Below are 25,360 nucleotides of genomic sequence, written 5' to 3'. Positions count from 1 at the left end.
CGTCCTGCTTCTGGGTGCAGGGGCGCGTAGCTGGTGCGGGCCCTTTCTTTCTCTCTCTCTCTCTTTCCCTCTTTCTCTCTTTCTTTCCCCTTGTTCCTTTCCTAATGTCTCTGTTTCTTTCCTATAGGTGTGGAAAGAGTTTCGGTGTTGTCGTGCTGATGGAGTTGAGCACGAGTCGGTAAGTGAATGCGCAGTGCGCAGCGTTATTCCATAAATAAATGCAGTGCGCAGTGTTATCTTGCCTTTATTGTGCTAACCTGAGTCTCTTCTCTTGCTTGTAGGCCGCTGTGATGTTCCGGAATTGATGCTGACCGGGAGACAATCCAATCAGGTAAGAGTCTTGTGGTTTTTAGTAAAAGTGAATAAGCCCTCACTAATACTGTTTTCTCCCTCTCCTTTCCAGGTTGCGGTGATCCGGAGAAGGGTGCGGCGCCAAGATGCTGGTGTTCTCTGGACCGGGTAAGCAATGGACCAAAGACAGGATGCTACTCAGTGGTAAGTGCTGTAGTAATGATGTTCTTGTTCTTTCAGGTGCGCGGTTCCAGGATTCGGCAGGCAAGGGACTCAGGAGACCGAGCTGGACACGGTCAGTGTCACGCTGCTAACCGCAGAATAACGCGAAGCATGTTCCTCTGCTTGGGTGTGGCTTATATAGCCCCAGGTATTCCAAGGCCCGACCACACCCAAAACACTAGAACGCATAGCTCAGTTCTTGGAACAGAGCTATGTGGGAGCCTCCATGTTGGACAAAAGCCCATTACGAAGTCCAGACCCCATGTTACCTTCACATTGAGTATGAGCCTGACGCCAAAGGCGTCAGGACTGACTCCAGGAGAGTCTTTGGCGAGATGGCAAGGCCTTTGCGGCCATAGTGGGAGACCGTAACCTGGCTCCAGTAGGGAGGCTGACTTGCCTATGAGGGTTAGGGGTAGGGATCATGACAATCTGATATCACCCATTGATTTAGATGCCTGCAGGTTCTCATCTTTGATGGTGCATGCGTGATATTTCATTAGGATGTCCCTAGTTTGACCCAGATTGTCCTTCCTGAGGGGCCCGACTCGAACACTATCCAGGATGATGGGGTTCACAGATATGTTAGGGAAGGTCACTTTAAAGAACCAGAGGACCCACGCCTTCAAGTTGGGCCCTTCGGCAGCTTCCTCCAGGCCCTGGATTCTGAGGTTCTCCCGCCTGTGCCTCTTTTTCAAATCTTCAATCGTGGAAATTAGTTAAATTCCGTGCTTGGCTAGACCCAACTCCCCCTGCAGGTGTATGACATCCTTCTGCAGGATAGTGTATCGACTCTTCAGCATCCCACACTCTAGTGCTGATCTGTCTCAGGTCCCTAGAGAGCACCTAAAAGGACTTCTGCAATCCCTCCATTGTGGTAGAAATCTCCTTCTTGACCGAGGTGGCAGGCCTCTCTTCCAGGGAGGCCATGCATGCCCAGTAGATCTGCCTTTGTGAGTGGGCGGGCGGAGCAGCTCCCACCTCCATGGTCGCCATCATCACCAAACCAGTCCGTTTAGCGAACTGCCAGCACCGCTGGGCTCAGCATCGGGTGTCCAAAGAACAGTCGCTGCACTCCCTCCTAGATGCCAAGGCTCCAAGCAAGGACATCCCAACTCATCCAAAGATCCAGCAACACCCTGCCAGGATGTCCCAAGGGGGAGGGTCTAGCACTGACACGTTGCACACTGCAAGGGAATCAGGAGCAGCGCCCAGAGCTTTCTGTCAATGGCAATGACACCAGTTGGCCGGCTCCCCAGATCAGCATTCTCCTTTGTGGGGCCAGATAAGCAGCCCGGCCCCAGGGCGAGGCATCTCACCCGCCGTCAGCCTGGGGTCCCCAGCCCACTCGCCCAGTGGGAGCAAGGGAGAGAAGAAAACAGAACACTGACAGGTGCCGCTCACTTGCCCAGCTGGGTGCTCTCACAGCCTCCAGATCAGCTCCTTGTATCCAGTAGCCTATAGTGGGGCTCCCGCGGGGGTCAGGAATTCGGTGGAGGGGAGCAGATTAGCAAGCAGAGCGGGACGGCATGCCTCCTAATGGAGTCAGGGTCCGCCCTCCTCAGCACAACCGCAAGCTCTGCTCCTGTGCCGGCTCTGACTTCCAGGTATACTGCAAGGGTCCACACACTGTGGTCGCAAGCAGCGGCTCTGCGCCAGCCATCTGTCCCCCTCAAGCCTGCCCCAATGTCACTGTCACCATTCACCGGCTCTCCCAATGTCAGCTTCAGGCTTGTGTCACACCGGCACCACGGGTCGTCTCACCTTACACCGCAGGGCACAGCACCCGCTCCCAGACAACGCTCCTCGCAAGCAGAAGGCCATGCAGCTCACCCATACACCGCCCGGTGACAGGTTGCTGACCTGACACCGGATCTGGCCAGGACTATGCTCCCCCAGACCACCAGGGGCTCGGTCGCAGCTCAGGACACGTCCAGGAGGCAAAGCTCCCGCTTCGGGATTGGTCAGGGGCACATTACGCATCAGACTCACAGAGCTCCTCTAAAGAGTGGCCATCTTGGTCGCCCGTTGACCACACCCTCAGGTTCTTTTATTTTGTGGGACCCTTCCTTCCTCATGTATCATATTTAAACTCTGGACTGCAATCCCAGACCACTTATCAAGCAGCCTCTTTTTAGGTCAGCATCATGTTTTTTTTGGATACTTTGTGGCTCAGGTTGACTTTACATTTGTAGTCCCACTTTACTAGTGGTCCATACCACTCAAAACATTGCATGTAAAGATAAAGAGAGATAAATAAAATGCTCCTCTGGATGACAAATGTTGTGGAATTTGCAACTCAGTGCATAGTATTGGAAGCAACTCTTATTGTTCAAACTTGGTATTAATACTGTTGTATCATTACAATTTTAGATAGAAGACATCTGCTTATCATTTTCATTGGACCAAATGTTTACAATAGGTTTGATCTAAAAACACATCAGAAAATGGTGTCATATGTTTACATACATAATCCTCGATGACCTTGGGGTGGTCATAGCCGAGCGTTCTCTCTGTCATTATCACTGCTTTCTGCTGGGTCTCAAGAGCCTGCAACAACAAAAATATAGTGTTCAAAGGCAAGAACTGCAAGGGTTCAGCAAAGTATGAAATCCAGCATATTGGCAGAGAGGCATGAAAACAGTGATGGTAAATGTACATAGGCAAGAGGCAGACATGAATTTACAGAAAACTACAAAAAGCAAGAGGTGTGGAGCAGCGAAGAGCAAGACTCAGCGACCAATAGATCTCATCACAACACGTTTTTCATTAATCAGTCTACTGCCTCATCATAATGTAACCCCAGACCACATAACGGAACTGTAATGAAAACCAAAACAGTAGCATACAAGTGTTGGTCCTTTCTTGTATTCATCATTACATCATGAGGGATGGTACAGTGCCAACTCGATATGGTTCCTCCCAGCCTAAACTCCACGGAAATAGTGGTATGTTAGGGGAGTTTTCCTAAAGTCTACCAACAGGTGAGACTCTACAAAACTATCCCTTGATATACAGGCCGCAACTCTTAGCGTATGTCTCTACTACCCAAAGGATTGGTAGAATGGCAGAGCAGCCAGGCTTATCCTTGGAGGATGATGTGAGCTGTAGGCAAGAACAATGAAATCAGTAAATATGTAGGCCCAAAGAAACTCTTACACAATTGTAGTTTAGTAAAATAGACATTTATTTTATATACGCAAGGCAAGGTTATTCAGGTAAGTACTATTTCAACTAATCAACAATAGAAAACCTAAGCAATACTAGGCAAATATACAGTTCAATGGTAAGTAAAAACACTTATATAGCAACTCAGAAAATGTTCTGTTGTAGGAATAAAAAAAGGGTTATTCAGCACCAGCAATAGCAGTTGCAATATTTTCAAAGACCTGTAATACTTTTCAATGGCCTTAAGGCTTTAGTAGATGATCCCCATCTATGGATGAGTTCTTCAAAGTCAGATTGGAGAGGAAACAGGAAAGGCACAGTGCAGAAAAGGCAAGGTTCCAAGGGATTCTTCGATTGCAAGCCAGTATAATGCTTTTGAGGATCAGCAGGTTTTCAGGGACCTTGCGAACGGCTCCCTTATAGGCGCACAAGCATTAGGGCCTGGGTTAACGGTATGGCGGAACACCCAAATACCGGAATCAGCACAGCAGCAACACCGGAGCGACAAAATGGCGTGAGGTAATTACTACCCAGAATCCAACAGTACCTGAGGAATGGTGAAGAGGATGCAGCTGGATTCTTTCACAGTGCAACAGCGATGGACCCTGGAAGGAATGTTGCAGCACCAGTCAAGAGAAAGGACTCTCAGCAAAGGATTCTTCGTACTCCCACGTCAGTCTGCAGTTTTGGCGCCTTTTCACAGACTGCAAAGATGAACGTTTACCGCCTGTCAATCAGCCTCGATTCTTCGGTCCTGCTCTGGTGAGGGAACTTTGAGGAGAAGGAACTTGACTCTGGAGGTCCAAATGGAGCTCACCAAAGTTCTGGGAGGATTAATTAATTGGAAAAGTATGCACTGCAATTGGGTCAGAGGTCCCCTGGTATTGGCGGTTTGCAGTACAACAAGGTCGCAGCACTTTGGGGGATGGCCCGTTCTGCAGGTCAGCTTATGGCTAGTGGTTCCACCAGCCAAAATAAAGGAGTCCTCTTCGGGCTCCTCTGTCGATTTGAAAATGGGGTCGCGGTTGCTGGAAGGGGCTGCATGAGTCTTTGGTTGTCTTCTTCAGGTTTTCTGTTCCATTGGTCGACTTGCCTTCTTCCTCAGGAACCTCATCTTTTATTTAGATTTAACACTCATCCTTTGCAAACTCTCCCTACAGATTACAGACCGGAGGGTGGGGGACAGTCCAATCAGGACAGCCAGCCCCCCCAGTGGGAACTGGTTCCTTTCAGGAACACCAAAGGACAAAGGATAGCAGAGTTTCGGGATCCACCCATGCTTCCAGTCCCAGCAGACACAGTAGAGCCTCGATGGGCTACACAAAGAGTTCCCGCCAAAGACAAAACTTATATCAGGACCTCCCCCTCCCAGAATGGTAGAAGGACCAAGAAAATACAACCATACAAGAAAAGGCGGAAAAAGGAAGACGCCACCATGATGGAACAAAGGGGTCACTTCTGTGCATACAGGTTGCAAGCAAAAATAGCACAAAAGCTGGTAGAACACGTCCAATGCCACCAGCCCGAACTGTAAGGTTGTTTCTGTAACAAATGTTACAGCAGACAGAAAGGGGATACTAGGTAACCCCTTAGCACTCCACATCAGGTAGTGTGTGCGGATCTCGGATCTCTCGAAGGGAAAAGCTAAGGGGGATAAAAAGTATCCTTGAGACCTGGAGCATAGTAGTTAAGGGAAATTAAAGAATATAAAAAGGTGAGGCCAAAAGGCTCCCAGCAACACTGCACATAGGGCGCTGTGTGCTGCAAAAGTGAAACACAGATGCCTTAGAAAGTGTATGGAGGAAAGTATGACTCCATAATAAAGAGTAAAACGCAATGAACAGGGTTCCCATGGTCAGAGCAAAAAGAATGAATGATGGGAAACTAACTCCCCTCATTCAGCAGAACAAGAAAGATGTCCAGAAGTCCAGCAAAAAGTGCTGGGGTTCACACAAGGAAAGGGGATTAAGCATAAAACTGATACATCTCCCTAAAACTGATACATCTCCCTAACTGATACAAGGGCAATATATAACATGGATGAAGTTATACCCATATATAACAGTACTCAATGTATCCACCTCGAAAGGATGAAAAGTGGAGTGGCCATTGCCAGAATTTCAATTTGAAAGGTTAAGGCTCGACCCATGTCAGGCTTAAGTGCTTAATACATTAAACTATCTGTCAGATTTGGCAAATACATTCTGTAATCTGTAATCAAATGACGATTAAGATTACGCTGTGGTCTCTCTCAATTGTCAAGACAACAGTTTCTGCAGAGTGTATGGAAAGAAGATCAGGTGGTAAATGCATATTTAAAATAGACTCGTAATGCCAAAATTACTTACTGGTAATCTTCACTCAGTGCAACTTCTTTGTCACTTCCCTATAATCATGAAGGCTGTGCAGACACCCACGTACGCATCTTTTGATTTTATTTCCTAATTTTTACGAACACCTCCTCCTCATCATCCATCTCTTCTCTCATATCAAACCACACCCTCAAAGTTTGGGTCTTGCAGGAAGAAAGGCAAGGAGAGAAGGGGACTGTGAAAAGAAAGAGTCAGACTCTTAGTGTGCAAGTTCAATTTGTATTGAATATTGAAGGAGAGCCCAAGTTGTCAGCCTACACATTTTCTCAAAAGGGACTCTCTGGGCTTCTCCCAATGTGGCTGCCAAATTCATGAGGGTGCGCCTCTGCCCCAAGAAGAGCCCCCTACTGCTTCCAATAAGGCAACATAATGGTTTTACGTATCGATCAACAGAGGATAAACAAGGCGGGCTTGGTGCCATTGTGGGCAGATGAACAGGTTACTTACCAACTGGTAACGTCCTTTCGACTGGATGTTCCTCCAACATATTCCACATCTTTGACATGTAATGTCCACAGCTCTGCTACTTCGGATTTTTTTCGGCATAGGAGCATCCTGCGTCAATGGTGTCGGGTTGATGTCCCTCGAAGGCCTCTGTCGAGGGCAACGTCACCGGGTGTTATAAATAGGACGCACGGCACCCGTAGCCTCAGTTTATGTTTTTTCCTCCATAACGTGTGACCCGCTCATACACAATGCCTGCTTGACTGCACATAGCTTTGAGGGAACGCAAGCTGCAATAGCATAGGAAATTCTCCAGAGGGGCAGGCCAGGAGGGCGAAGTGGAATACTTTGGAGGAACATCAGTCGAAAGAACGTTACCAGTTGGTAAGTAACTTATTCTTCAAATGGATTGTGTCCTCCAACGTATTCCACATCTTTGACATACTGCCAAAGCAGTACCAGAAAATGGAGGAGGGAGTGGAATTTAGAATACCCAATCAGATGGTAGAATAGACCCATTACCACTGTCCCATTTTTACTAAAAATCTTGGACAAAGCAGCTTACCTGCAAGTTCAAAAATTCCTCGAAGATAACCATCTTCTTGGTCTTCGGCAGTCAGGCTTCAGGCCAAGACATGGCACCGAAACGGCACTTCTTGACCTCAAAAACCAGATGGACGACCTCAGAGATGCAGGCAAACCTGCTCTACTCCTCCTTTTGGACCTATCAGCTGCATTCGACTTGGTGGATCACAAGACCCTATGCCACCATCTTGCCACCGCAGCCAACTTCTCCCCGACTGCCTGCAACTGGATAACCTCCTTCCTGCAGGACAGAGCAATGAAGGTCTTCTCCGACTCCTCCTGCGCTGACCCGAGCATCATCCAATGTGGCGTCCCTCAGGGATCATGCATCGCCCCTACCCTCTACAACCTCTTCACGAGGCCGCTGTTCAAGATCCTAGACGCCCTGGGCATCTCATACACTAACTATGCTGATGACACTCAGGTGCTTATCCCCCTCTCTGGGGACTACCTGTCTGACCTGAACACGCTCAACTCCATTTACACCACGATCCAATCCTGGATGGCAGAAAACTGGTTATGCCTCAACAGCGAGAAAACCGAGCTTCTGCTGATTGGCTCCCCGTCCACCCTGGGCAAGCTGGACAAGCAATACAACTCCTTCACCATAGATAACATTCATATCCCTGTATCCCAAACAGTCAAGACCTTGGGTGTCTACCTGGACTCAAACCTGAACATGAACAGGCAGGTCAATGCCATTGCATCCTCCTCAGCCTACTACTCCAAACTGCTCAACGCAATCAGACCGTACCTCTCCCAACAGAATTGCCTAACTATCGCCAGGGCAATCATTGGCTCAAGAGTGGATTACTGCAACGCCCTTCTAATAGGTACGTCTGGAAAAAACCTAGCGAAACTCCAACTAGTCCAAAACAATGCCCTAAGGGCCGCCACTGGACTATCACGCAGGGACCACATCTCTGACCTCAGGCGTCAGGTCCATTGGCTCCCAGTCAAGGAAAGAATCCTGTTCAAAACCCTTGCCCTCACGCACAAATGTCTTCACGATCTGGCCCCCATATATCTCGCCCAGAGATTTTCTAAACCTTGTGCTTCCAGGCCCTCCAGAGTGGCCTACTCCAATTTACTAACTGTGCCAAAAACCCGCCGAGTACGTGCTGGTGGCACAAGCTTTCCCACCATGGCATCCACCCTCTGGAACTCCCTTCCACCGCACATCAGACGACTCGACTCTCACACGGCCTTTCGCAAGGCCATCAAGACTAGTCTCTTCAATTAATGTGCCTGTTCTCTGTTTCGCTACCTTGGTCCTATGTTTCTGTAACTCTGTTTGTATACTCTAAGATCTCCTCTGGGGTGGCTTCTTTGTAACCCTTAATCAAGCCTTCTTAAGCCCCACTTATCAGCGCCTCTATGCCTCAGGGCTGCAGTGCGCTTTACAAATGTAAAAAATAAAATAAATAAAAATAAATAAAGGACCGCTTTACCAAAGGCCATATCGTGACGATGGAGCACAAAAGTGTGGATAGAAGCCCATGTAGCTGTGTCACAAATATTCCTAATAGGAACTCCCCGCTGCATGGTGAGGCTAATCCATCTGTACAAGGTCTGTTTGGTAACAACCTGGCCAAATCGGTGTCCAGCGTACCCCACAAAGAGCTGATTGTCCACTCTGACCCTGGACATCTTAGAAATATAAAAGCTCAGAGCTCTCCTAGGGTCCAACCAATGGAGTCGCTCCTCTTCCTTACCAGGATGAGGAGGAGGATAGGAAGCAGGAAGTATCACTTTCTGGCTTAAATGAAACTCAGACACTACCTTAGGTAGAAAGGATGGACGTACCCTCAGTACAACCCTATCATTGTGGAACACTGTAAAGGGTGGCTTAGATGAAAGTGCCTGCAATTCACTCACTCTGCGAGCGGAAGTAACCGCAATCAAGAAAACCGTCTTGAAAGAAAACAGTCTCAAAGGACAAGAGTGCAAAGGTTCAGACGGAGCACCCATCAGGAATTTCAGGACCAAATTCAAATCCCATACCGGCACCTGAAACGGGGACGTGGGAACACATTAGTGAGCCCTTTAAGAAATTGGGAAATCAAAGGAATCTTAAAATAAGAACATTCTTCAGCCGAGCGCTTTAAGATGGACAGCACGCCAGGTAACCTTTAATGGTACCTACTTGAAGGCCCCTGTGGGCCAAAGAAAGCAAGAAAGACAGAGCCATGGGAATGGAACACTGAAAATCATCAAAATTGTGTCCTCTGCACCAGTCACAAAACTTATGCCAACAGCAGCGGTACAGGGATTTGGTTGCCAGCCCCTTGGCCGAAAGCAACACCTCCATCACGTCATCCGGGAGGTCCCAATCCTTATATCTCAACCTTTCAGAAACCAAGCGTGAAGGTTGAGGGTCTTGACCTCTGGATGGAGAAACCGACCACCCGAACCCCTCCTCCACCGCTCGCGCGAGCGCCGATCCTCCTCTCGGTAGGGAAGGCGGCGTGGAGGACAGATGGACATCTGTCAAAGGTCCGGGAACCACGCTCTCCAAATTCCCTTGAGCACAATCTCTCGCACTTCCGGGTTGGCAGTGGTCGCGAACAGATCAACTGTGGAGTCCCCCAAAGGGCGAAGCTCTCCAAAGGACTTCCTGAGCCAACTCCCACTCGTGAGAGATCGTGCTCTGCCTGCTCAGAGCGTCCGCCAACGCTTTCTCCTCTCCGGCCAGAAAACTGCAGAGAGTGAAATTCCTTGCTGGATTTCCCAGAACTAGAGCTGCATTGCCTCTCTGCACAACGGGAGTGACCCTACCACTGCTTTTTTGTTGAGGTAATGCATGGCCACTGTGTTGTTCGTCATGATCAGGGCACTCCACCCCCCCCCCCGCGCACAGCCGGCAGAAAAGCCTTCAGGGCCAGCCTGAAGGCCCTCAGCACCAACAGGTTGATGTGGAGTTTGGACTCCGACGGAGACCAACAACTGCTGGCAGTCAGATCGTTGGCATGAGCCCCCCCCATCCAGTGAGTGAGGTGTCAGTCACCACCGGCCAAGGTTGCCAAAATGGCTCCCCCTTCATCAGATTCCCTTCGCTGGCCCACCACAGAAGCCCCTGGGAGACAGAGTGGAACCTGAACGGTATCTGACATCTTGTCGGAGAATTGGGACTACTGCATCTTGAGGACCCATTGCAAGGATCTCATCCGCAGTCTGGCCTCTGGCACCAGAAAAATGCAGGATGCCATGAGGCCGAGCAACCTTAAGAATATGAAAGCCAGAAGACTCTGGGCACGTTGAAATTTGTCCACCATCTGTACAATGGAATGAGCCCTCACCTTGGGAGGCAAACACTTTCCCAAGGACGTGTCCAACACAGCCCGATGTATTGGAGCTGTTGAGAAGTTGTCCGGTGCAAATTCTTGAAATTGAGGGAGAAGCCCAGCTTGTGGAGGGAGCGTCAGGTGAGACAGATGATCCAGATCTTGCTCAGGAGAACGTGCTCTGATCAGCCAGTTTTCCAGGTAGGTGTAGACATGAATCCCCCCTCGCCTGAGATACGCTGCCACCACCACCATTACCTTGCTGAAGACCCTCGGGCGGAGGTAAATCCGAATGGCAGGACCCGAAACTGAAAGTGGGAGCTGCCAGCCGCAAACCTCAGGTACTTTCTGTGCTTTGGATGAATCGGCACATGAAAGTAAGCATCCTGTAGGTCCAGAGACACCAACCAATCTTGAAGTCGAAGGTCCTTCCGGAGGAACTTGTTCAACCAACACTAGTCCAAGATGGGTCTCAGTCTCCAATCTTTCTTTGGAATCAAAAAATATGGGGAATACCATCCCATGTTCCTCTCCGCTACAGGCACTAGTTCTATAGCGCCTTTCTCCAGCAGGGTTAAGATTTCCTGCACAAGGAGCGGATCCGGAAGCTTCAAAGACATACTCCCCGGTGGATTGTCGTGAGGCCGCTCTAGGAAGGGCAGGCAGTAGCCTTGGGCTATTGTCTCCAGAACCCAGGCATCCAAAGTAATAGCTCGCCATTCGAGTTGCTGAGAGTCTGCCCCCAACCGGCGAACAATGGAACATGGCCTCAAAGTTGTTTTGGAGCACCTGTTGCAGCGCCTGAAGGCAAAGTGGCTGCTGCTTGAGCGGCTTTGGCACCTCTATTTCCCTGACCACCACGGGTACTTCTTCATTGACCCCTTTGATTGCCGGCTCCTCTTGTCCTACCAAAAGAGGAGTAGTAACGTAAGGAACCTCCCCTCCACTGTTGTCCCCTAGGACGAAAAGTGACACAATGCTGCACTCAAAGATTAAGCAGCAGCTTCAAAGATTAAGCAGCAGCTTTGGAGGTCTGCAACCTCACAAGGCTCTCGTTAGCCTTGCTGCCAAACAAATGATAGCCATCAAAGGGCATGTTCAGAAGACGGGCCTGTACATCTGGAGCAAAACCAGACTTCTGCAACCACGCAAACCTGCGTATAACGGTGCTCGCAGCCATGGACCGCCTACCACTGTTGGCCATGTGCAACCCAGACTGAAGCGATTCACACATGGATCCTTGCCATCCTGCACGAGAGCAAGGAACCCATCCCTTTCTTCCCCCTCGGGAATATGCTCAGCCGCTAGAGAGACGCAATTCCACAGAGTATGTGAAAATCTTGCCAAAGCACAAGTGGAGTTGGCCGACTTCAGCGCCATACTCCCCGGAGAAAACACCTTGTGTGCCCAACCATCGAAGCGCTTTTCGGCCCTATCAGGACAGATGGTAGGGTACGCTGCCTGCCTCGAGGTGGCCGTAGCCGCCTGAACCACCAAACTCTAGGTAGCTGGGGTCGTTACTGGAAGGGTGGTATTTTTTTTGTTAACGACTTGTTAACCGCCGAAGAGACTCCATAGGTCTGCCAAGCAACCGCCACCCTTTTTTGCAAAGTCAAATCAAAAGGCAATACTGGGTCAGTGGACGGACCTTGATCCAAAATATCAGTCAAGTCATCCTGAACAAATGCATCCGGAGGACTAGACCAACCAAGATACTCAGTAACCCTAGCCATCAGTCTCCTAATAAGAGGACTCGGCATGAGCCCCAGGCCTGCCAAACTCCACCTCAGGAGATTTGTCTAAGCCACTGGCATCATTTAGAGATTGACGTAACTCTTCCAACTGACTGTCCCCGGTAAAGACAGGAGCCACATCAGGCTCAACAGCGGCAAATTGCAAATCTGACCTCTCCTCATCCTCAGATATCATACAGGAGGAAGAAATAACTCCTGCCGAAGAAAGAACTCCTGCCCAGGGACAGAAGTGGGTCTGGATTCCTTAACAGGCTTCACAGACTTGATTTAGCCTTCCTTGGAGAATCCACAGTACCAGGGACCTCCATTGGCAAATTCCGGCCAAAAGGTGTCGAGGGCACTGACGGCTTCGGCAACGGCACCAAGGGCTGGTGTAAAGGCAAAGCATCAACCTCCGTATCCGACGGACACGAGCCCTGGATCTAGCACATCTCTGGCGATCAACCTGAACCTTGTCCGAACGGAACCTCGACGGTTCCCGATCAGGATCGCCCCGAGGAACCAGGCCCGAAGGCGCGCGAGCATCTGACCAAGACTGTTCCCTGCCGGCTTCTTACAAAGGCGCAAATGGAACTGTGCCCTGGGATTGCAAAATCACCAGCATTTGCTCCCTGAAGGCCTCCCATTCCTCCAGAGTCGAGGACTTAGTGAGACAAGCTACTTTCCTCGCGGCACCATCATCCGACGAGGACGGGGAAGGCGACCAGTGACGCCGCTTCCGGGAGTGCCTAGATGAGGACGAGTAGCAGGACCCACTCCGGAATCCAGATCCCCAGGACTCCTTCCAACGAGGAGAGTCACCCCTCGAATCGTCGGTGGACCTCCCTTTCGCATATTTTTGGGACTGACAGGGTTTAGTACCCCTACCTACCTGTAACTTCCCCTTACGCTCCCGCAAGGCCTTAGCAGTCAACGACTGGCATTTTGCACAGTCGTCAATGTCATGACTCTCGCCCAGATACAAATGCGTTGTGGGTCCGTAATCGACATCTTAGACTTACAGTCCCGGCAAGTCTTAAAGGCAGACCGCGGAGTCGGAGGGGTAGATGAAGACATATTCACGAAGAATACATGAGGTGCGTCGAGTTCTCGAAGCAAACATGTTTGCGGAAAAAACAGAACTGAGGCTACAGGCGCAGTGCGTCCTATTTATAACATCCGGTGACGTCGCCCTCAAGGGAGGCCTTCGAGGGACATCGATCCGACGCCATCGATGCAGGATGCCATCTGGCGAAAAGAAATTCCGAATTAGCACAGCTGTGGACATTACATGTCAAAGTTGTGGAATACGTTGGAGGACACAATCTATTCGAAGTATGTCTTTACTTTGCCTGTATTCACTTTGCCATACTTTCACACTTACTTTTCTATATAGTTCTGTCTCGTGTCTCACTTCTCATAGCATTCACTTCGTTACAGGGAGATGCACCTTTTGCCCCCACTTATATTTTGACCCCATAATCTACCCCCTCCAGTACTTGACCCTTCAAGCCAACCGTTACCATATCCATTGCCACCTTCACAATGTGAAGATGCAGACAAAGTAAAGGCATGAAGAAATCAATGCACGACAAAGTAAATGCCTGGCAAAGTAAATGTAGACAAGGTAAATGCAGACAAAGTTTTCTTGACAAGGTCAAAAAGGACAACAAATGTGTCCTATCTCGTGCAAGGAGTTGTATAATAGGCGGAGTGAATTTGAGACATCCAAAAGGATGAGATGGTCATCCTGTGATAATGAAGGCAGGATGAGCTCTTGTTCCTTATGACACTTTAGGAATGAAGGACTGTGGAAACTGAAATACAACCCCATTTTACTCGATACATGGATCCAAGCTTAGCAGGGCATCCAGTTCGCCCAACCTTTTTGCTGAGGTTATTGCTACCAGAAAGAAAACCTTCAACCTAAGGAAGTTCAATGAGACCTAGGCCTCAAATGGAGCCTCCAGCAGAGCTTTTAGCAATAGGGCCGGTTTCTGCAATCGTTGGCTCTCGAGATGTTTTACACTGCAACTCCCATCAGCCCCTAGCCCCATCATCCCCTAGCCAGGTTATTCAATGGTGGGGGGATAAAGGGAGTCACAGTCCACCTGGCGAGAAGCAGGTTGCAGACCTCTGCACTTATGGCAGGCTGTATGGTGGAACACGATGCTTCAATTGAAGGCTACAAAGCAAAATAACACAAAGAGGTGGAAAGCATAGGACTCAACAGGTGCAATCCCCCAACCCCCACCAAGGTTCCCAGAAAGCACAAATGGCTCCTAAATGGGATTCTATACGACCAACCCTTTATCACATCCATCTGACAAGAACAGCAGAATGAACATAACATTGCCTTAATATTTCAATCTTCACACCATGAAGCAAAAACACCCCAACGTCCATCACAGGCTAGTAGGCGCATCGTCACTTCTGAATAAGCAGTCACCTGTTCCGATATACCCCTCACTACTAACCCTTCCTTTCAGCCACCGGGCTGTATCGTGTAACCTGCTCAGTGTGGACACTGGAAGAGTTGGACATCTGAGGGGGTGGGGGGGGGGGAGACAGAGGGACCACTCCTCAGAGACCCCCATGGATAGTAAGAGGGAACCCAGAACCTTCAGGGCCATTGGGAGCCACCAGGATCCCCAGCATTCTATTCCTCCTTATTTTTGCTACCACCTGTAATAGCATCGGAATAAGGGGAAACATGAACATCAGTCATTCCAGCCAAAGTGAATGCCATGGCATCAACTGCCCATGCTAAGGGGAGTCTCTGCTCCAGGAGCAACAGGTTGTGATGTGGTAGAACTAAAGTGGGCACAGACGGGACCGCCGGCTGGGAATCGCAGCAAAAACTCCTTCAGCAGGTCGGCAGACCTGCTTCCTCCTAGTTGCAGAACAGGAAACCAGTAGTGCAACAGCGGCTGGATAAAGCCTAACTACCCTTGCACAAAGGGGCTGGCCACAGGCCAGCCAGCTAATCACTGAAAGGGGTTGGTTAATGAAGGTTAGATGAACAACAATACTGGTTGTTCAGCAGGACTTGCCCTCAGCCTAGACACCCACACACAAAGTGAAAGGGATAGTCCAGGGACATATACTGGCCTAAACCATTTGGGGCCAAATGGAGGCCTCCATTGTGGACTCCTAAAGAGCCCACGTAGTCAGAATGACAATTTGTTTGAGCCTACCTGGTGGTCACCTAGACATGGGAAACCAATTGATACCCAAATGGCAACAAAAAGGTACATTGGGCTACAATTGCAGTAAAATGGTTTGCACCCTTGGTGAAGCTGAAACATAAATATGGCTGCCATAAACCTACGCCCTAAAACCACAGTAGGATGATAAAGCGATGCTATTACAAAAATTGGGAGCCTGATAGGAACCCCTGGCACCGGCCACCTTAGGGTTGACCCAATACTATATACCTTATATTAGGTAAAAAGGGATCTAATGACAGAGGGGCATTTAAGAGATATCCCTGAGGCCACCAAGACACAAAAAAAGACAGGTAGAACAAACAAACATTTTAGGAGCCCCAGAAACCACACAATAGGAATTCTGGCTTAACAGTGTTCCAGCACCCTTGCAGGAGACTGCAGTGACCCAGAGCAAGAGGAAGATCCTGGCGGTAAACAGCAGGAAGCAGCAGTAGATGCTAAGAAAACAGGGCCATCATGAAAAGTGTAAGGGAGAATTCTCTGAAATGTGCTAACTCCCTTCTACCTTAGAGACCGCCAGCTCTTTTGCTGGACTTTAGGACTTTAAATTTGTTTCATGAGCGAGTGAGACTGTTTTCCCCCACTCTCTCATGTATTTTTCTTTAATTTGATCACTGTGTTTCATTTGGTTTTGGAGTCTAACAAACTCCATAGGAATAATCTTTTTACGATGTGACACACAGCACCTTCAGTGCAGTGGCACAGGGAAGTCTTTCAGATTTAAATACCTTCTCTTGGATAAACTACTGTTTCCAAGAGCAGTAAAGTGAAATTGACTTTACTTGCCTTTTGTAACTTTCTAAACACAGCACACACTATCTTTCTTAGAGTGCTGGAGGGGTTACTTAGTATCCCTGTTGTCTACTTTCTCATGTAACATTTGTATGTTGCTCTTTATACAATTAATGGATGGTGGCAGTGGTTTACTTTTTTCTACCATAGTGTGTTTCTACTGCGGGCTGCGTTCGCAGCTGCAGTATAGCACCCATGAGTGCCACTTTTGTCAAAATGGCCCTGGTCTTCTTTATTCGCCATTCTTGTTTTAAAGATCCTTCTTCAGATTTACTCTGCCTGCCAAACCAGGTTTGGTCCCTTTTTTAGTTTTGTCTTTGGCGGGGTTCACTGCTGAAGCCCGCCTCTGGTTCCAGCGTGTCTGGCAGGGCAGGAAGTGAGAGAGGCTCTCGAAACTCCCTGTGCTTAGTCTCCTTAGTTACAGGAATGCACCCAAAGGTGATTGGCTGGCTGTCCTTGGAGAACAGCCACCCTGCTGTGTGATTGACAGCTAGGCTGCGATTTAATGGGAACGAATTGCATAAAAGGTGCAGTCTTTTGCTTGGAAGACAGAGTCGACCACTGGACGAAGGAATCTGAAGAAGAATTTAGAAGAGAAGCTTGCTGCAAATTCTTGACCGTTGGTTTGCCCGGTGAGGCCCTGCTGCAATGCTGAAGCTCCGAATTAGCCTTGACTAGAAAAGCCCTGCAAAGGATGACTTCTCCCCTCGGGTTGGTGGGACCAATCAACCCCAAGACAAACTCATCTGGAAATCCTCTTAGAGTTGGCTGTAGTTCCATTGCTGCTGCAGAATCGAGTATATCATTTTTAAGCCGGACCCGAGCTCCAGGAAGATCCTCCAGACTCCCACGAAGCAGGGCTGACCAAGCCTGAGACACCTCAACAGAGTTCTGGACCCCAGAAGCAAGGAAAGTCCACAAGGTGTCCAAGAACCGTAGTGGTGCTATTCGCAAGAAGCTGAAACCGCAAAGTGCCGCTGATCTGAAGTTTGCCCATTGCTGCCGCCGACCTTCAAGCCGTAGTTCAGGGGTCTCCAGACGTCCTCCCTCTTGTCCACACGACTGAGGCCAAGGAACAACAGGATCTGCCATACTACAACAGGAACAGAAGCCATCTGAAACCAATTTCTTCAGACCCAAGGTACTGTGAACTAAGGTGTACTTACCTCTTGCTTTGTAGATTGCTTGTTCTGAGTTGAGACTTGCATTTACTTCCTTTTGTAGAGTTGCTTGCACTTCTGCCTTTAATAAAAGCGTCCCAGCTTGTGGCCCAACAGGGATTTCTTTTTCAACAAAAACTCTCTATAACATTGTGCAAGACTTTTTACTTACTTGACTCCCATGGCTCCCTGATAGTCTCTTCTAACCTCTGGCTATGTGTTGATCTGTCCCTCAAAAAAAATACATTCTTTACTTGTATCGCTGGTAAAGGGTTAATCTACACTGCATTGGAGGGTTCACAAGTGCTTACCTGTTTGAGAAGCTTGTTAACCATTGTTTTTTCCAGCCTTTTCCCTTTTTGACACCAAACTCAGTATTGCTCTAAATGTACCAGTGATATATCAATGTCCAGTGTCCTAGTTATTGAAGTGACCTGAGGGTGTAGGAAGTATGTGTGCCATCCCAAATGGGTATCTACTGATTTATTTAAACAGAGTGTGTATTTTCAAGTATATTTAAGTGTTACATATTTGCTCCCTTCTAAAAAAGGCTTATTCAACCGACTGTTAAATTAATAAATAATTCATCAAGAAACCTTGAGTGTGTTATTTGGATGCTTGTCACTGTGAATCTTTTTAATTTTTTTGGTTGGCTGAATAAATCAACCTTTCAAAAATCATTACAAATATCACCTTAAGAAATAAAATATAACTTTTGCACAAATCACATCTTTTAAATACACATACCATTGTCTTGTTAAAACGTTTAGCTTAAACAGCAAGACAATCTGCTCCATTAAATATAAATCAGGACAAAAGAAAACATAAAACAAGTATAGTTCCCAATTGCAACATCCTAGAGTTTTGATAATATCCTTAAAGATTCATGTTCCAAAAACAGATTTAGAATGTACCACAATTAGAATTCTTTAAAACGACAACACTTTAGATATTGTTATTTGTGCATTGTTCAAGGTGTACACCCATCAGACACAATCATAATTAATGTGGTATAGAGAATATTAATAAAAATATTATGTGTGACTATTGTGTGACTACTGTTTTGTGGGAAAACAGACTCCAAATAACGGACTGTGGCAATGTTAACTGCCTGCTTGGGGCCAGAAAAGATTTGCCATATTTCAATCACAGTCACTGGGCAACATAAGTTAAGTGAGTTCTTAAACACTTTGCGCTTAGAAGTTAGAGCATGACCTACAGCAACTATATGCTGCAACGTTTCTCTCTGGGCACAAGCCTTGCAAAACCGACAAAAGTTCTGATCTTTAGTAATAAGCCCTCTTCTTGCCAATATGTCATTTGTAGGCCATAGATTTAATCTACATCTCATGTACTGATTTCTGATATGAGATGACGGTCTTTTGGCTAAGTAATCAGCCATAGTGCAGAATTTCTTATGTCCAAACAAGGTGGAATTAAAATCTACATGGGTTCTACATTTTTCTTGAGTGCATATCCAGTCATACTGGTAGAGCTTGATCTTCTGTGTTCCGGGATTGGTCAATAAGCGCTCCAAAAGGTATATTTGCATCTGATAGTGCATCATTTATGAAATTTCGCCAAGAGCGTGGAAATTCATTTTAAGAAGTTAGCAAATAATGAGCCACAGTACACAAGATATTATTTGTATTAATGCCAAGTAGACATTTTCTCAGAAGACAACACATTTCCATAGTACCTGTACATACAGTAAGAGTGCCCCCAATTCAAATTTTATTATTGGCATAGATGTGCATTTCGGTAATCTGAAAACCTGTTTCCAAAAGCAAGGCTCTAGTGTGTCCCAACTTTTTTGTTTTCTAGGTAGCTTTGTTTCTGATCCGTAAGTTATAATGGGGACAACTTTTTGTTGATAAAAGGTCATAATATGACTGCATGTGAATTTACCATACTTATAAAACAGAATTTTTGCCTGTGATGTAAGATTTGCTCATTTAGATTCCAAGTTAAGAGAATGTACTTTGTCATTCTTGATGCTATCAATAAAAACACCTAAGTATTTCTATTGAGGTACTACCATAGGTTTGACATTCTGCAATGACCACGAATACTTGTTAGCTCTCGGTCTTGGAGATTTACTGCATACTACAATTTGGGTTTTTTCTGTATTTATCATTAGGTTATTTGATCAAGCATAATCATCCAATTTATCTAAAAGATTCTGCAGACCTCTCGGAGTTTTGGATAAGAGGACGAGGTAGTCCACGTAAAGTAGCCACGTTATCTGCTGGCTATGTAGCTTCGGTGCATTGGCTATGGTTGCTAAAATGTTTGCACCCATGTCCAAAATAAATAAATTAAAAAGGGTAGAGCCAAAATGCCACCTTGCTTTAAAACTCGTTTTGTCTCGAAGGATGAGGAAAGTAACCCTTTGAGCGCAAGTCTAATTTGCATTGTAGTGTTCGTGTGAAGGAGCTCAATCGGACTTATTAATGAGTCGGGGCATTCACTGTGAAGCTATGTTGCAACCCTACAGCTCACATTGACCCCTCTTGAGATAAGCCTGGCTGCTCAGTCACTCTACCAACTTGTGTAGTACAGACTTTTACCAAAGGTTGGGTTACCTATTGCCAAGAGGACAATGCTGGTGAAGTCTCCCACAGGGTTACTGCATACAATGGAGCTTGGGGCATTTGGTCAGGACTGTCGTTCCGCCTAGACCATGCCCACAGGAAGTTAGAGGCAGAGCCCAGGGACCTACACTGGTCTAAACCAGTTTAAACCAATATGGAGGCTGCCGTGTGGGCTCACAAAGAGGCCATATATTTGGAAAGGCCATTTTGAACCTTCCTCACGTTTTCCTTGAACAAAGGGAGTTCTAAACCATTGGTGCCCTATTGGCCATCAAAAGGTACATTGGGCTACCAGTGTGCTAGAATCAGCCCATGGCAAAAATGGGGTGCCTCTATGGATGGGAAAATCCAATTTTGCCCTGTTGCCTCCGGCCCTAATGGCTTGCGCGTTATAAATAAAACAAATACAAATACCATATACCTTAACTAATAATTATTATTATTAGAGTCTTTTGAGAGTCTTTTTTTTTTTAAACACAGCCCTAGATTTGGGAAGTAATGGAGCCATTTACATAATAAAGTTAAATGGGTTGCAATAGCAGGGGGCCGTCAAGAGTAGATACCTCTGGCACCCAAAAATAAGTCAATGATCTGTAAAAATAAAGAGAAAAAAGCAAACATTTGAGTGGCCTAAAAAAACGAGGCCATAGAATCCCTAAAAATAGGAATTCCGTATTAACAACTAGGTTGGTTGATAAACGTATTGCATTTTGGAAGTTGCTGATGTAAAAGGCTTTTAATTGAGTCAACCCCACACCCACCTCCCGTAGCTGCCAAATATGCTTCAATTACATTCAGTGGTTGCTCCCTGCCCTCTTGCGAAGAAGCCAAATTTAAAGAGCACAGACGTCGGAAATTTCAGAACACTCTTCCTTCAACAAATGAAATTTTCCACATCCTTTTGGTATTTAAACAAGCATTGGCAACGCCAACAGTTTTGGCTTGTGTATAAGTATTAGGCATTTGCGAGGTGCTACTAGTATTTGTCCAGGTACATGCACCATTTTGCAACTGCAACCATTGATGGCAGTGTATACCACTATGGCAGTGCTTGGCACATGCATTTCCCATGCCTACACAAAAGCCAAATGTTTTGGTATTGCCAATGCTTGTTTATGAATGGAATGGCACACCTACCACGTGTGAATGCCACAGGATTGTAAACCAATAATGGCTGCCGTATGGTTTTTCTCTACGTATGTGTGGTATTTCTGCATGTGGAAACACTATTTCCGCTTGCAGTGATGTATTACTGGTAACACTGCATCCTGTTGCCTGAATTTATCACAAGTAGTATTTACCAACATGGCATGCAAGCCGTTCAAATTGTAATCGTCCGCTTTGCCTCAGATTAACATCTTTGGAAACCGATTACTGCATCTTCCAATGCCTGATCAATTACTTATAATGCACGCACACATTAAAAACCAATCCTGTTTTTTTCTCTTGTCAAATGTCTATGCTTGTTTAATGTGTTTAATAAACAAACTCACACAGAATATGCTTTAAAAAAATAAATAAGCATATGACAAGGGGACCATGGAGTAAATTGGGCCCACCACGTGTTTTGTTACTCTGTGCTGATCACCAATGCCACAGAAAAACAAAGAAATGCAATTTTACTCTGCCTAATTATCACCAACTTGAAGTTGAACGTTATCTGTTTATTTTCCCCAAACCATTCATGTTTTATTGTAGCGCAAATTTGGAAAGGTGATTCAGTGATTCAATTCACATAACCCATTGCATACGTGCTAATCTGCTTTTAGCTCATGCTTTATGTCAGGGTCAAATTTAGCAGGTGCAGACCGGAGTACGCTGTATTTTAATAAATCGCATAAACTGTAGGCTATTTTTAGCAAAATGGAACTGGATCAGCCAAGGCTGTAATGCAATGAGCGCGGCTGGCGCCTGATCCTCTGGGCAGAGCCGTTTATTTTATTTCTATAGCGCTCCGGACCCGGGAGTAAAAGGGCGCTTAGTACAGGTTACAAGGCACAATACATGGTAATAGGCAGTGATAAATTAACAAAACTAATATATAGCATAAACAGAAAGTCGCGGTAATAGCAGCCAGTAAAGACATAAAAGAGGCAACTGTAATATATACAATTTATAACTGAATCTAGCTTAAGGTTGGCTTTTTGACAGAAGCCACTCGATGGCAAGTTTCCTGAACGACTGGAAGGAGTTGGAGGACTTAATATTCAGTGGCAGGGTGTTCCAAAGTTGGGAGGCGAGGACAGTGAAACTTGAGCCTCCGGCTCTTTTGGAGATAAATCTAGGTACTGTGAGAAATAGGGAGTTGGAGGATCTCATAGTTCTGATGGATGGTTTCATGGTGAATTTGTTGGTAAGGTGGGGGGGCTAGATGGTTGAGAGCTTTGTAGGTAAGGCAGAGGGTTTTTAGATCAATTTTTTGTTGGATAGTAAGCCATTAGCAAGCCGTTCTGGTGGCAGAGATATGCTCACGTCTGGGAATGCTGCACGTAACGCGTTATTTTGAAGGACTTGGTTAGTTATCACTTGGTTGGCACCTAGGTAGAGGCTATTACAGTAGTCTAACCTAGATTGAATGAGGGCTCTAGCAAGCGTAAGGCAGCTGTTAGTGTAACTAAATGGTCTACAGGCCCAATTAATTTACCTGTATAGGCAGTAGCTAAGGCGGTCGAGTTGACTTGTTTAGTGAGGTTAATATTGGCATCGATGTAAAAGCCAAGTGTTTTCACATGTTTGGCGACAGTGATAGTATTGCCATCGATTATGATCTTGGAGTAGTTGGGGTTTAGCTTTTGTAAGTTGTTCGGTGAGCCGCCAATGAGCAGTTCAGTCTTCTCGTCATTCAGGCAGAGGTCGTGTGTGGCCATCCATGCCTGAATGACAGAAGATTTCATTGATCCTGGAAACATCAGTATTGTAATTACCCGAGATGGTGAGGAGTATCTGGGTGTCATCCGCGTAGTTTGTGTACGTGACACCCAGACGGTCCAATTTATCAAAGAGGGGCTTTGTAAAGATATTGTATAGGTGAAACACATGAGCCTTGTGGGACACCGCAAGTGATAGGGATAGGGTCTGCTGCTGCCACCGGGGAGAAGACTCATGGTTCTATTGGCCAAGAAGGACTGTATCTATGTGACAGCAGATGGGGAGAAGTGGGCGGCAGAGGAAAGGTGGTTACAGAGTATTTTATGGTCGACCAGGTCAAAGGCTGCAGAGAGATCTAAAAGGAGTAGGATAGCAGCCTTGCCCTTGTCTTTGATGTCGTCAATCTGGCTTTTAAGATCAACAAGGGTGGTTTCAGTTCCATGTTGCGGCCGAAAGCCAGACTGACGCAATCCGAGTAATTGGTTGGACTCTAGATAATGCTGAATTTGTAGGTAAGCAACTCTGTCAAGGATTTTTAACAGGAAAGGAAGTGATAGGCCTATAATTAGTGGGAATGGCTGAGTCCAAGGTCTGTTTTTTTTAGAAGCAGGAGGACCCATGACTGTTTAAGGTTGTTAGGTACCGAGTTAGTGGAGAATGACACGTTTATGAGCTTAGAAATAAAAGGGGCAAGGTCTCTTGCTGCATCTTTTATAATCTGTGCCGGGCAGCTATCCCCTTTGCAGTTTGACGGTTTGAGAGAAGTTATAATTTTCTGCACTTCTAGTGCGGTTACTTTTTTGAAGGTAAAGCCATGGTTAGTGTTAGAGGTGGAGGGTAGGACGGGGTTAGGGGGGCTAGTGGTGGGGGGGAGCTATTGTTGGAGAGTTGTAGTCTTTTATTTTCAATTTTTGTTTGTAGGCCAGTGATTTTATTCGCAAGGGCATCCTGGATATTAGTGCACCAAGGTTGGTCCTTCACAGACAGGTCCGTGGGTGGATCTGGGTTTTCTAGCTCCTTCAAGATGGTGAATAATTCTTTGGCACTGGAGCTAGCATTGCTTATTCTTACATTATAGGCTTCCTTTTTAGTGCAAATTATTTCTTTTTTATAGAAGGAGGATGCATTTATTAGGTTAGTTTTGTGTTCCTCTCATGGGTTCATTTTCCAAAGGGTTTCCATCTTGGACTTCTTAATTCTTAGTATTCTTAGAACTTCTTAATTCTTAGTAGGTGGCCACTGTGTTGCAGAAATGCATTTGCATTTTCTATTTCGCTTCGCTCACGCATTTACAGGCAACAGCTTCAATGGATTTTGAATTAGTGTAATATATCGCCAGCCGATCGGATCTTGCCTGCCAGCTTGATTCCCCCTAAGACACTTCCATAGCTTGTATGCATGCGATCCTCTAAACATAACGCACCTCAAAACAGTGTCTAGTCTACTGAAAGGAAAGAGCAGTCACACAAACACTGCACGAAAGGCTTGTGGGTGAAGATTCTCTGCTTCTGCCCCAGGGTCTTTTTTTGTCTTTGTGAAGCGGGCGGGATGAGGGGCCTGTGGCTACTGGCTGCTTGGATCAGCCACTGAGGACTTGCAGATCCACTCACAGACGTTTGTACTGTCGTATCACTGCTTCAACTGAATGCAAACGATAACGCATTCATATATACTGGGAAGTGTAAGGAAAATAAAGGAGAAGCAATGTTTCCCAGTGGCACTGTCCCGGGTGCAAGCAGTACTGCTGCACAAAAAGGATTACGGGGGGGGGGGGCGAGTCCCCGCTGCATTCACAGCCATAAGGACTGAAACAAGGGGGTTAAGCTAGTGAGTGGGGTTGAAGGACACCTCACGCCAAAAAATAGCTCCAGGATCAAAATAGGGTCCATCCAGATATGCAGAGGGTGCCATTGGAGTTAAATGGGAAGGCTGCAAAAAGAAAAGACTTCCTAAAAGGTAGCCTATCAGAATTTCAAACATAAGTCATCCCGTTACTAATACTAATTTGCAAAACGATCACAAAAAGTTTACATTATTATTAGGGGTATTGTAGTTATGGATTTTTTCCCCCTTGTGTAGTCATACCGATTTATTATGACAGCTACTAAAGAAACTGGAATGCATATGTAATATAAAATGTATAAATACAATGACATTCGCATGGGATTATGAAAGACAGTTTTAGAATTGTGCTGCAATAGTTTGTGGGATCAGATCAGAAGCAGTCAGCTGTCAAAGGCTTTCATAACCTTTAGTACCCTACTCTTAAGAATCACAATAACTGGCCCTTCCAAGAGAAAACACTAATTTTACAAAGACAAAAGCTTTCTTACCGCTGTCACATCACCCAAAATGTACTGAAGCCTGGCCAGAAGGCGCAAACACATGGAGATTTCGGGGTGCACAGCCCCATACACGTTATTGAACTGTAAGAGTGCATCGTTCAGCCGTGCCATGCCGTCCTTCAGATTACCTGCATAAAAGAATGCAACATTCCACAAACAATTAACATAAAAAACGTTTATCCATGAGTTTAGGAAATATCACTCTTCTCATACAGGTTAAAAACGAAATATTTGAAGTTCGCCTTATTAGCAACATCATTATAATCTGCAAA

The 25,360-nt window shown here is 46.4% G+C and overlaps 1 protein-coding gene across 1 annotated transcript in view; it reads right to left on the bottom strand.

Annotated features, from left to right (window-relative positions):
* LOC138492324 (clustered mitochondria protein homolog) overlaps positions 1–25,360 on the bottom strand; it is a 1,100,229-nt gene that overhangs the window by 177,759 nt on the left and 897,110 nt on the right. The window contains exons 19-20 of the mRNA XM_069619372.1: positions 25,077–25,216; positions 2,983–3,063 (exon numbers count right to left, since the gene is read on the bottom strand). Coding sequence (XP_069475473.1) covers positions 2,983–3,063; positions 25,077–25,216 — 221 coding nt within the window. The remainder of the gene's footprint in view (positions 1–2,982; positions 3,064–25,076; positions 25,217–25,360) is intronic.

Source organism: Ambystoma mexicanum, chromosome 10 (assembly GCF_040938575.1).
Source record: "Ambystoma mexicanum isolate Mex_15411 chromosome 10, UKY_AmexF1_1, whole genome shotgun sequence".
Lineage (NCBI taxonomy): Eukaryota > Metazoa > Chordata > Amphibia > Caudata > Ambystomatidae > Ambystoma > Ambystoma mexicanum.
Note: the sequence above shows the minus strand (reverse complement) of the source record. Positions and strands in the feature narration are given on the sequence as shown.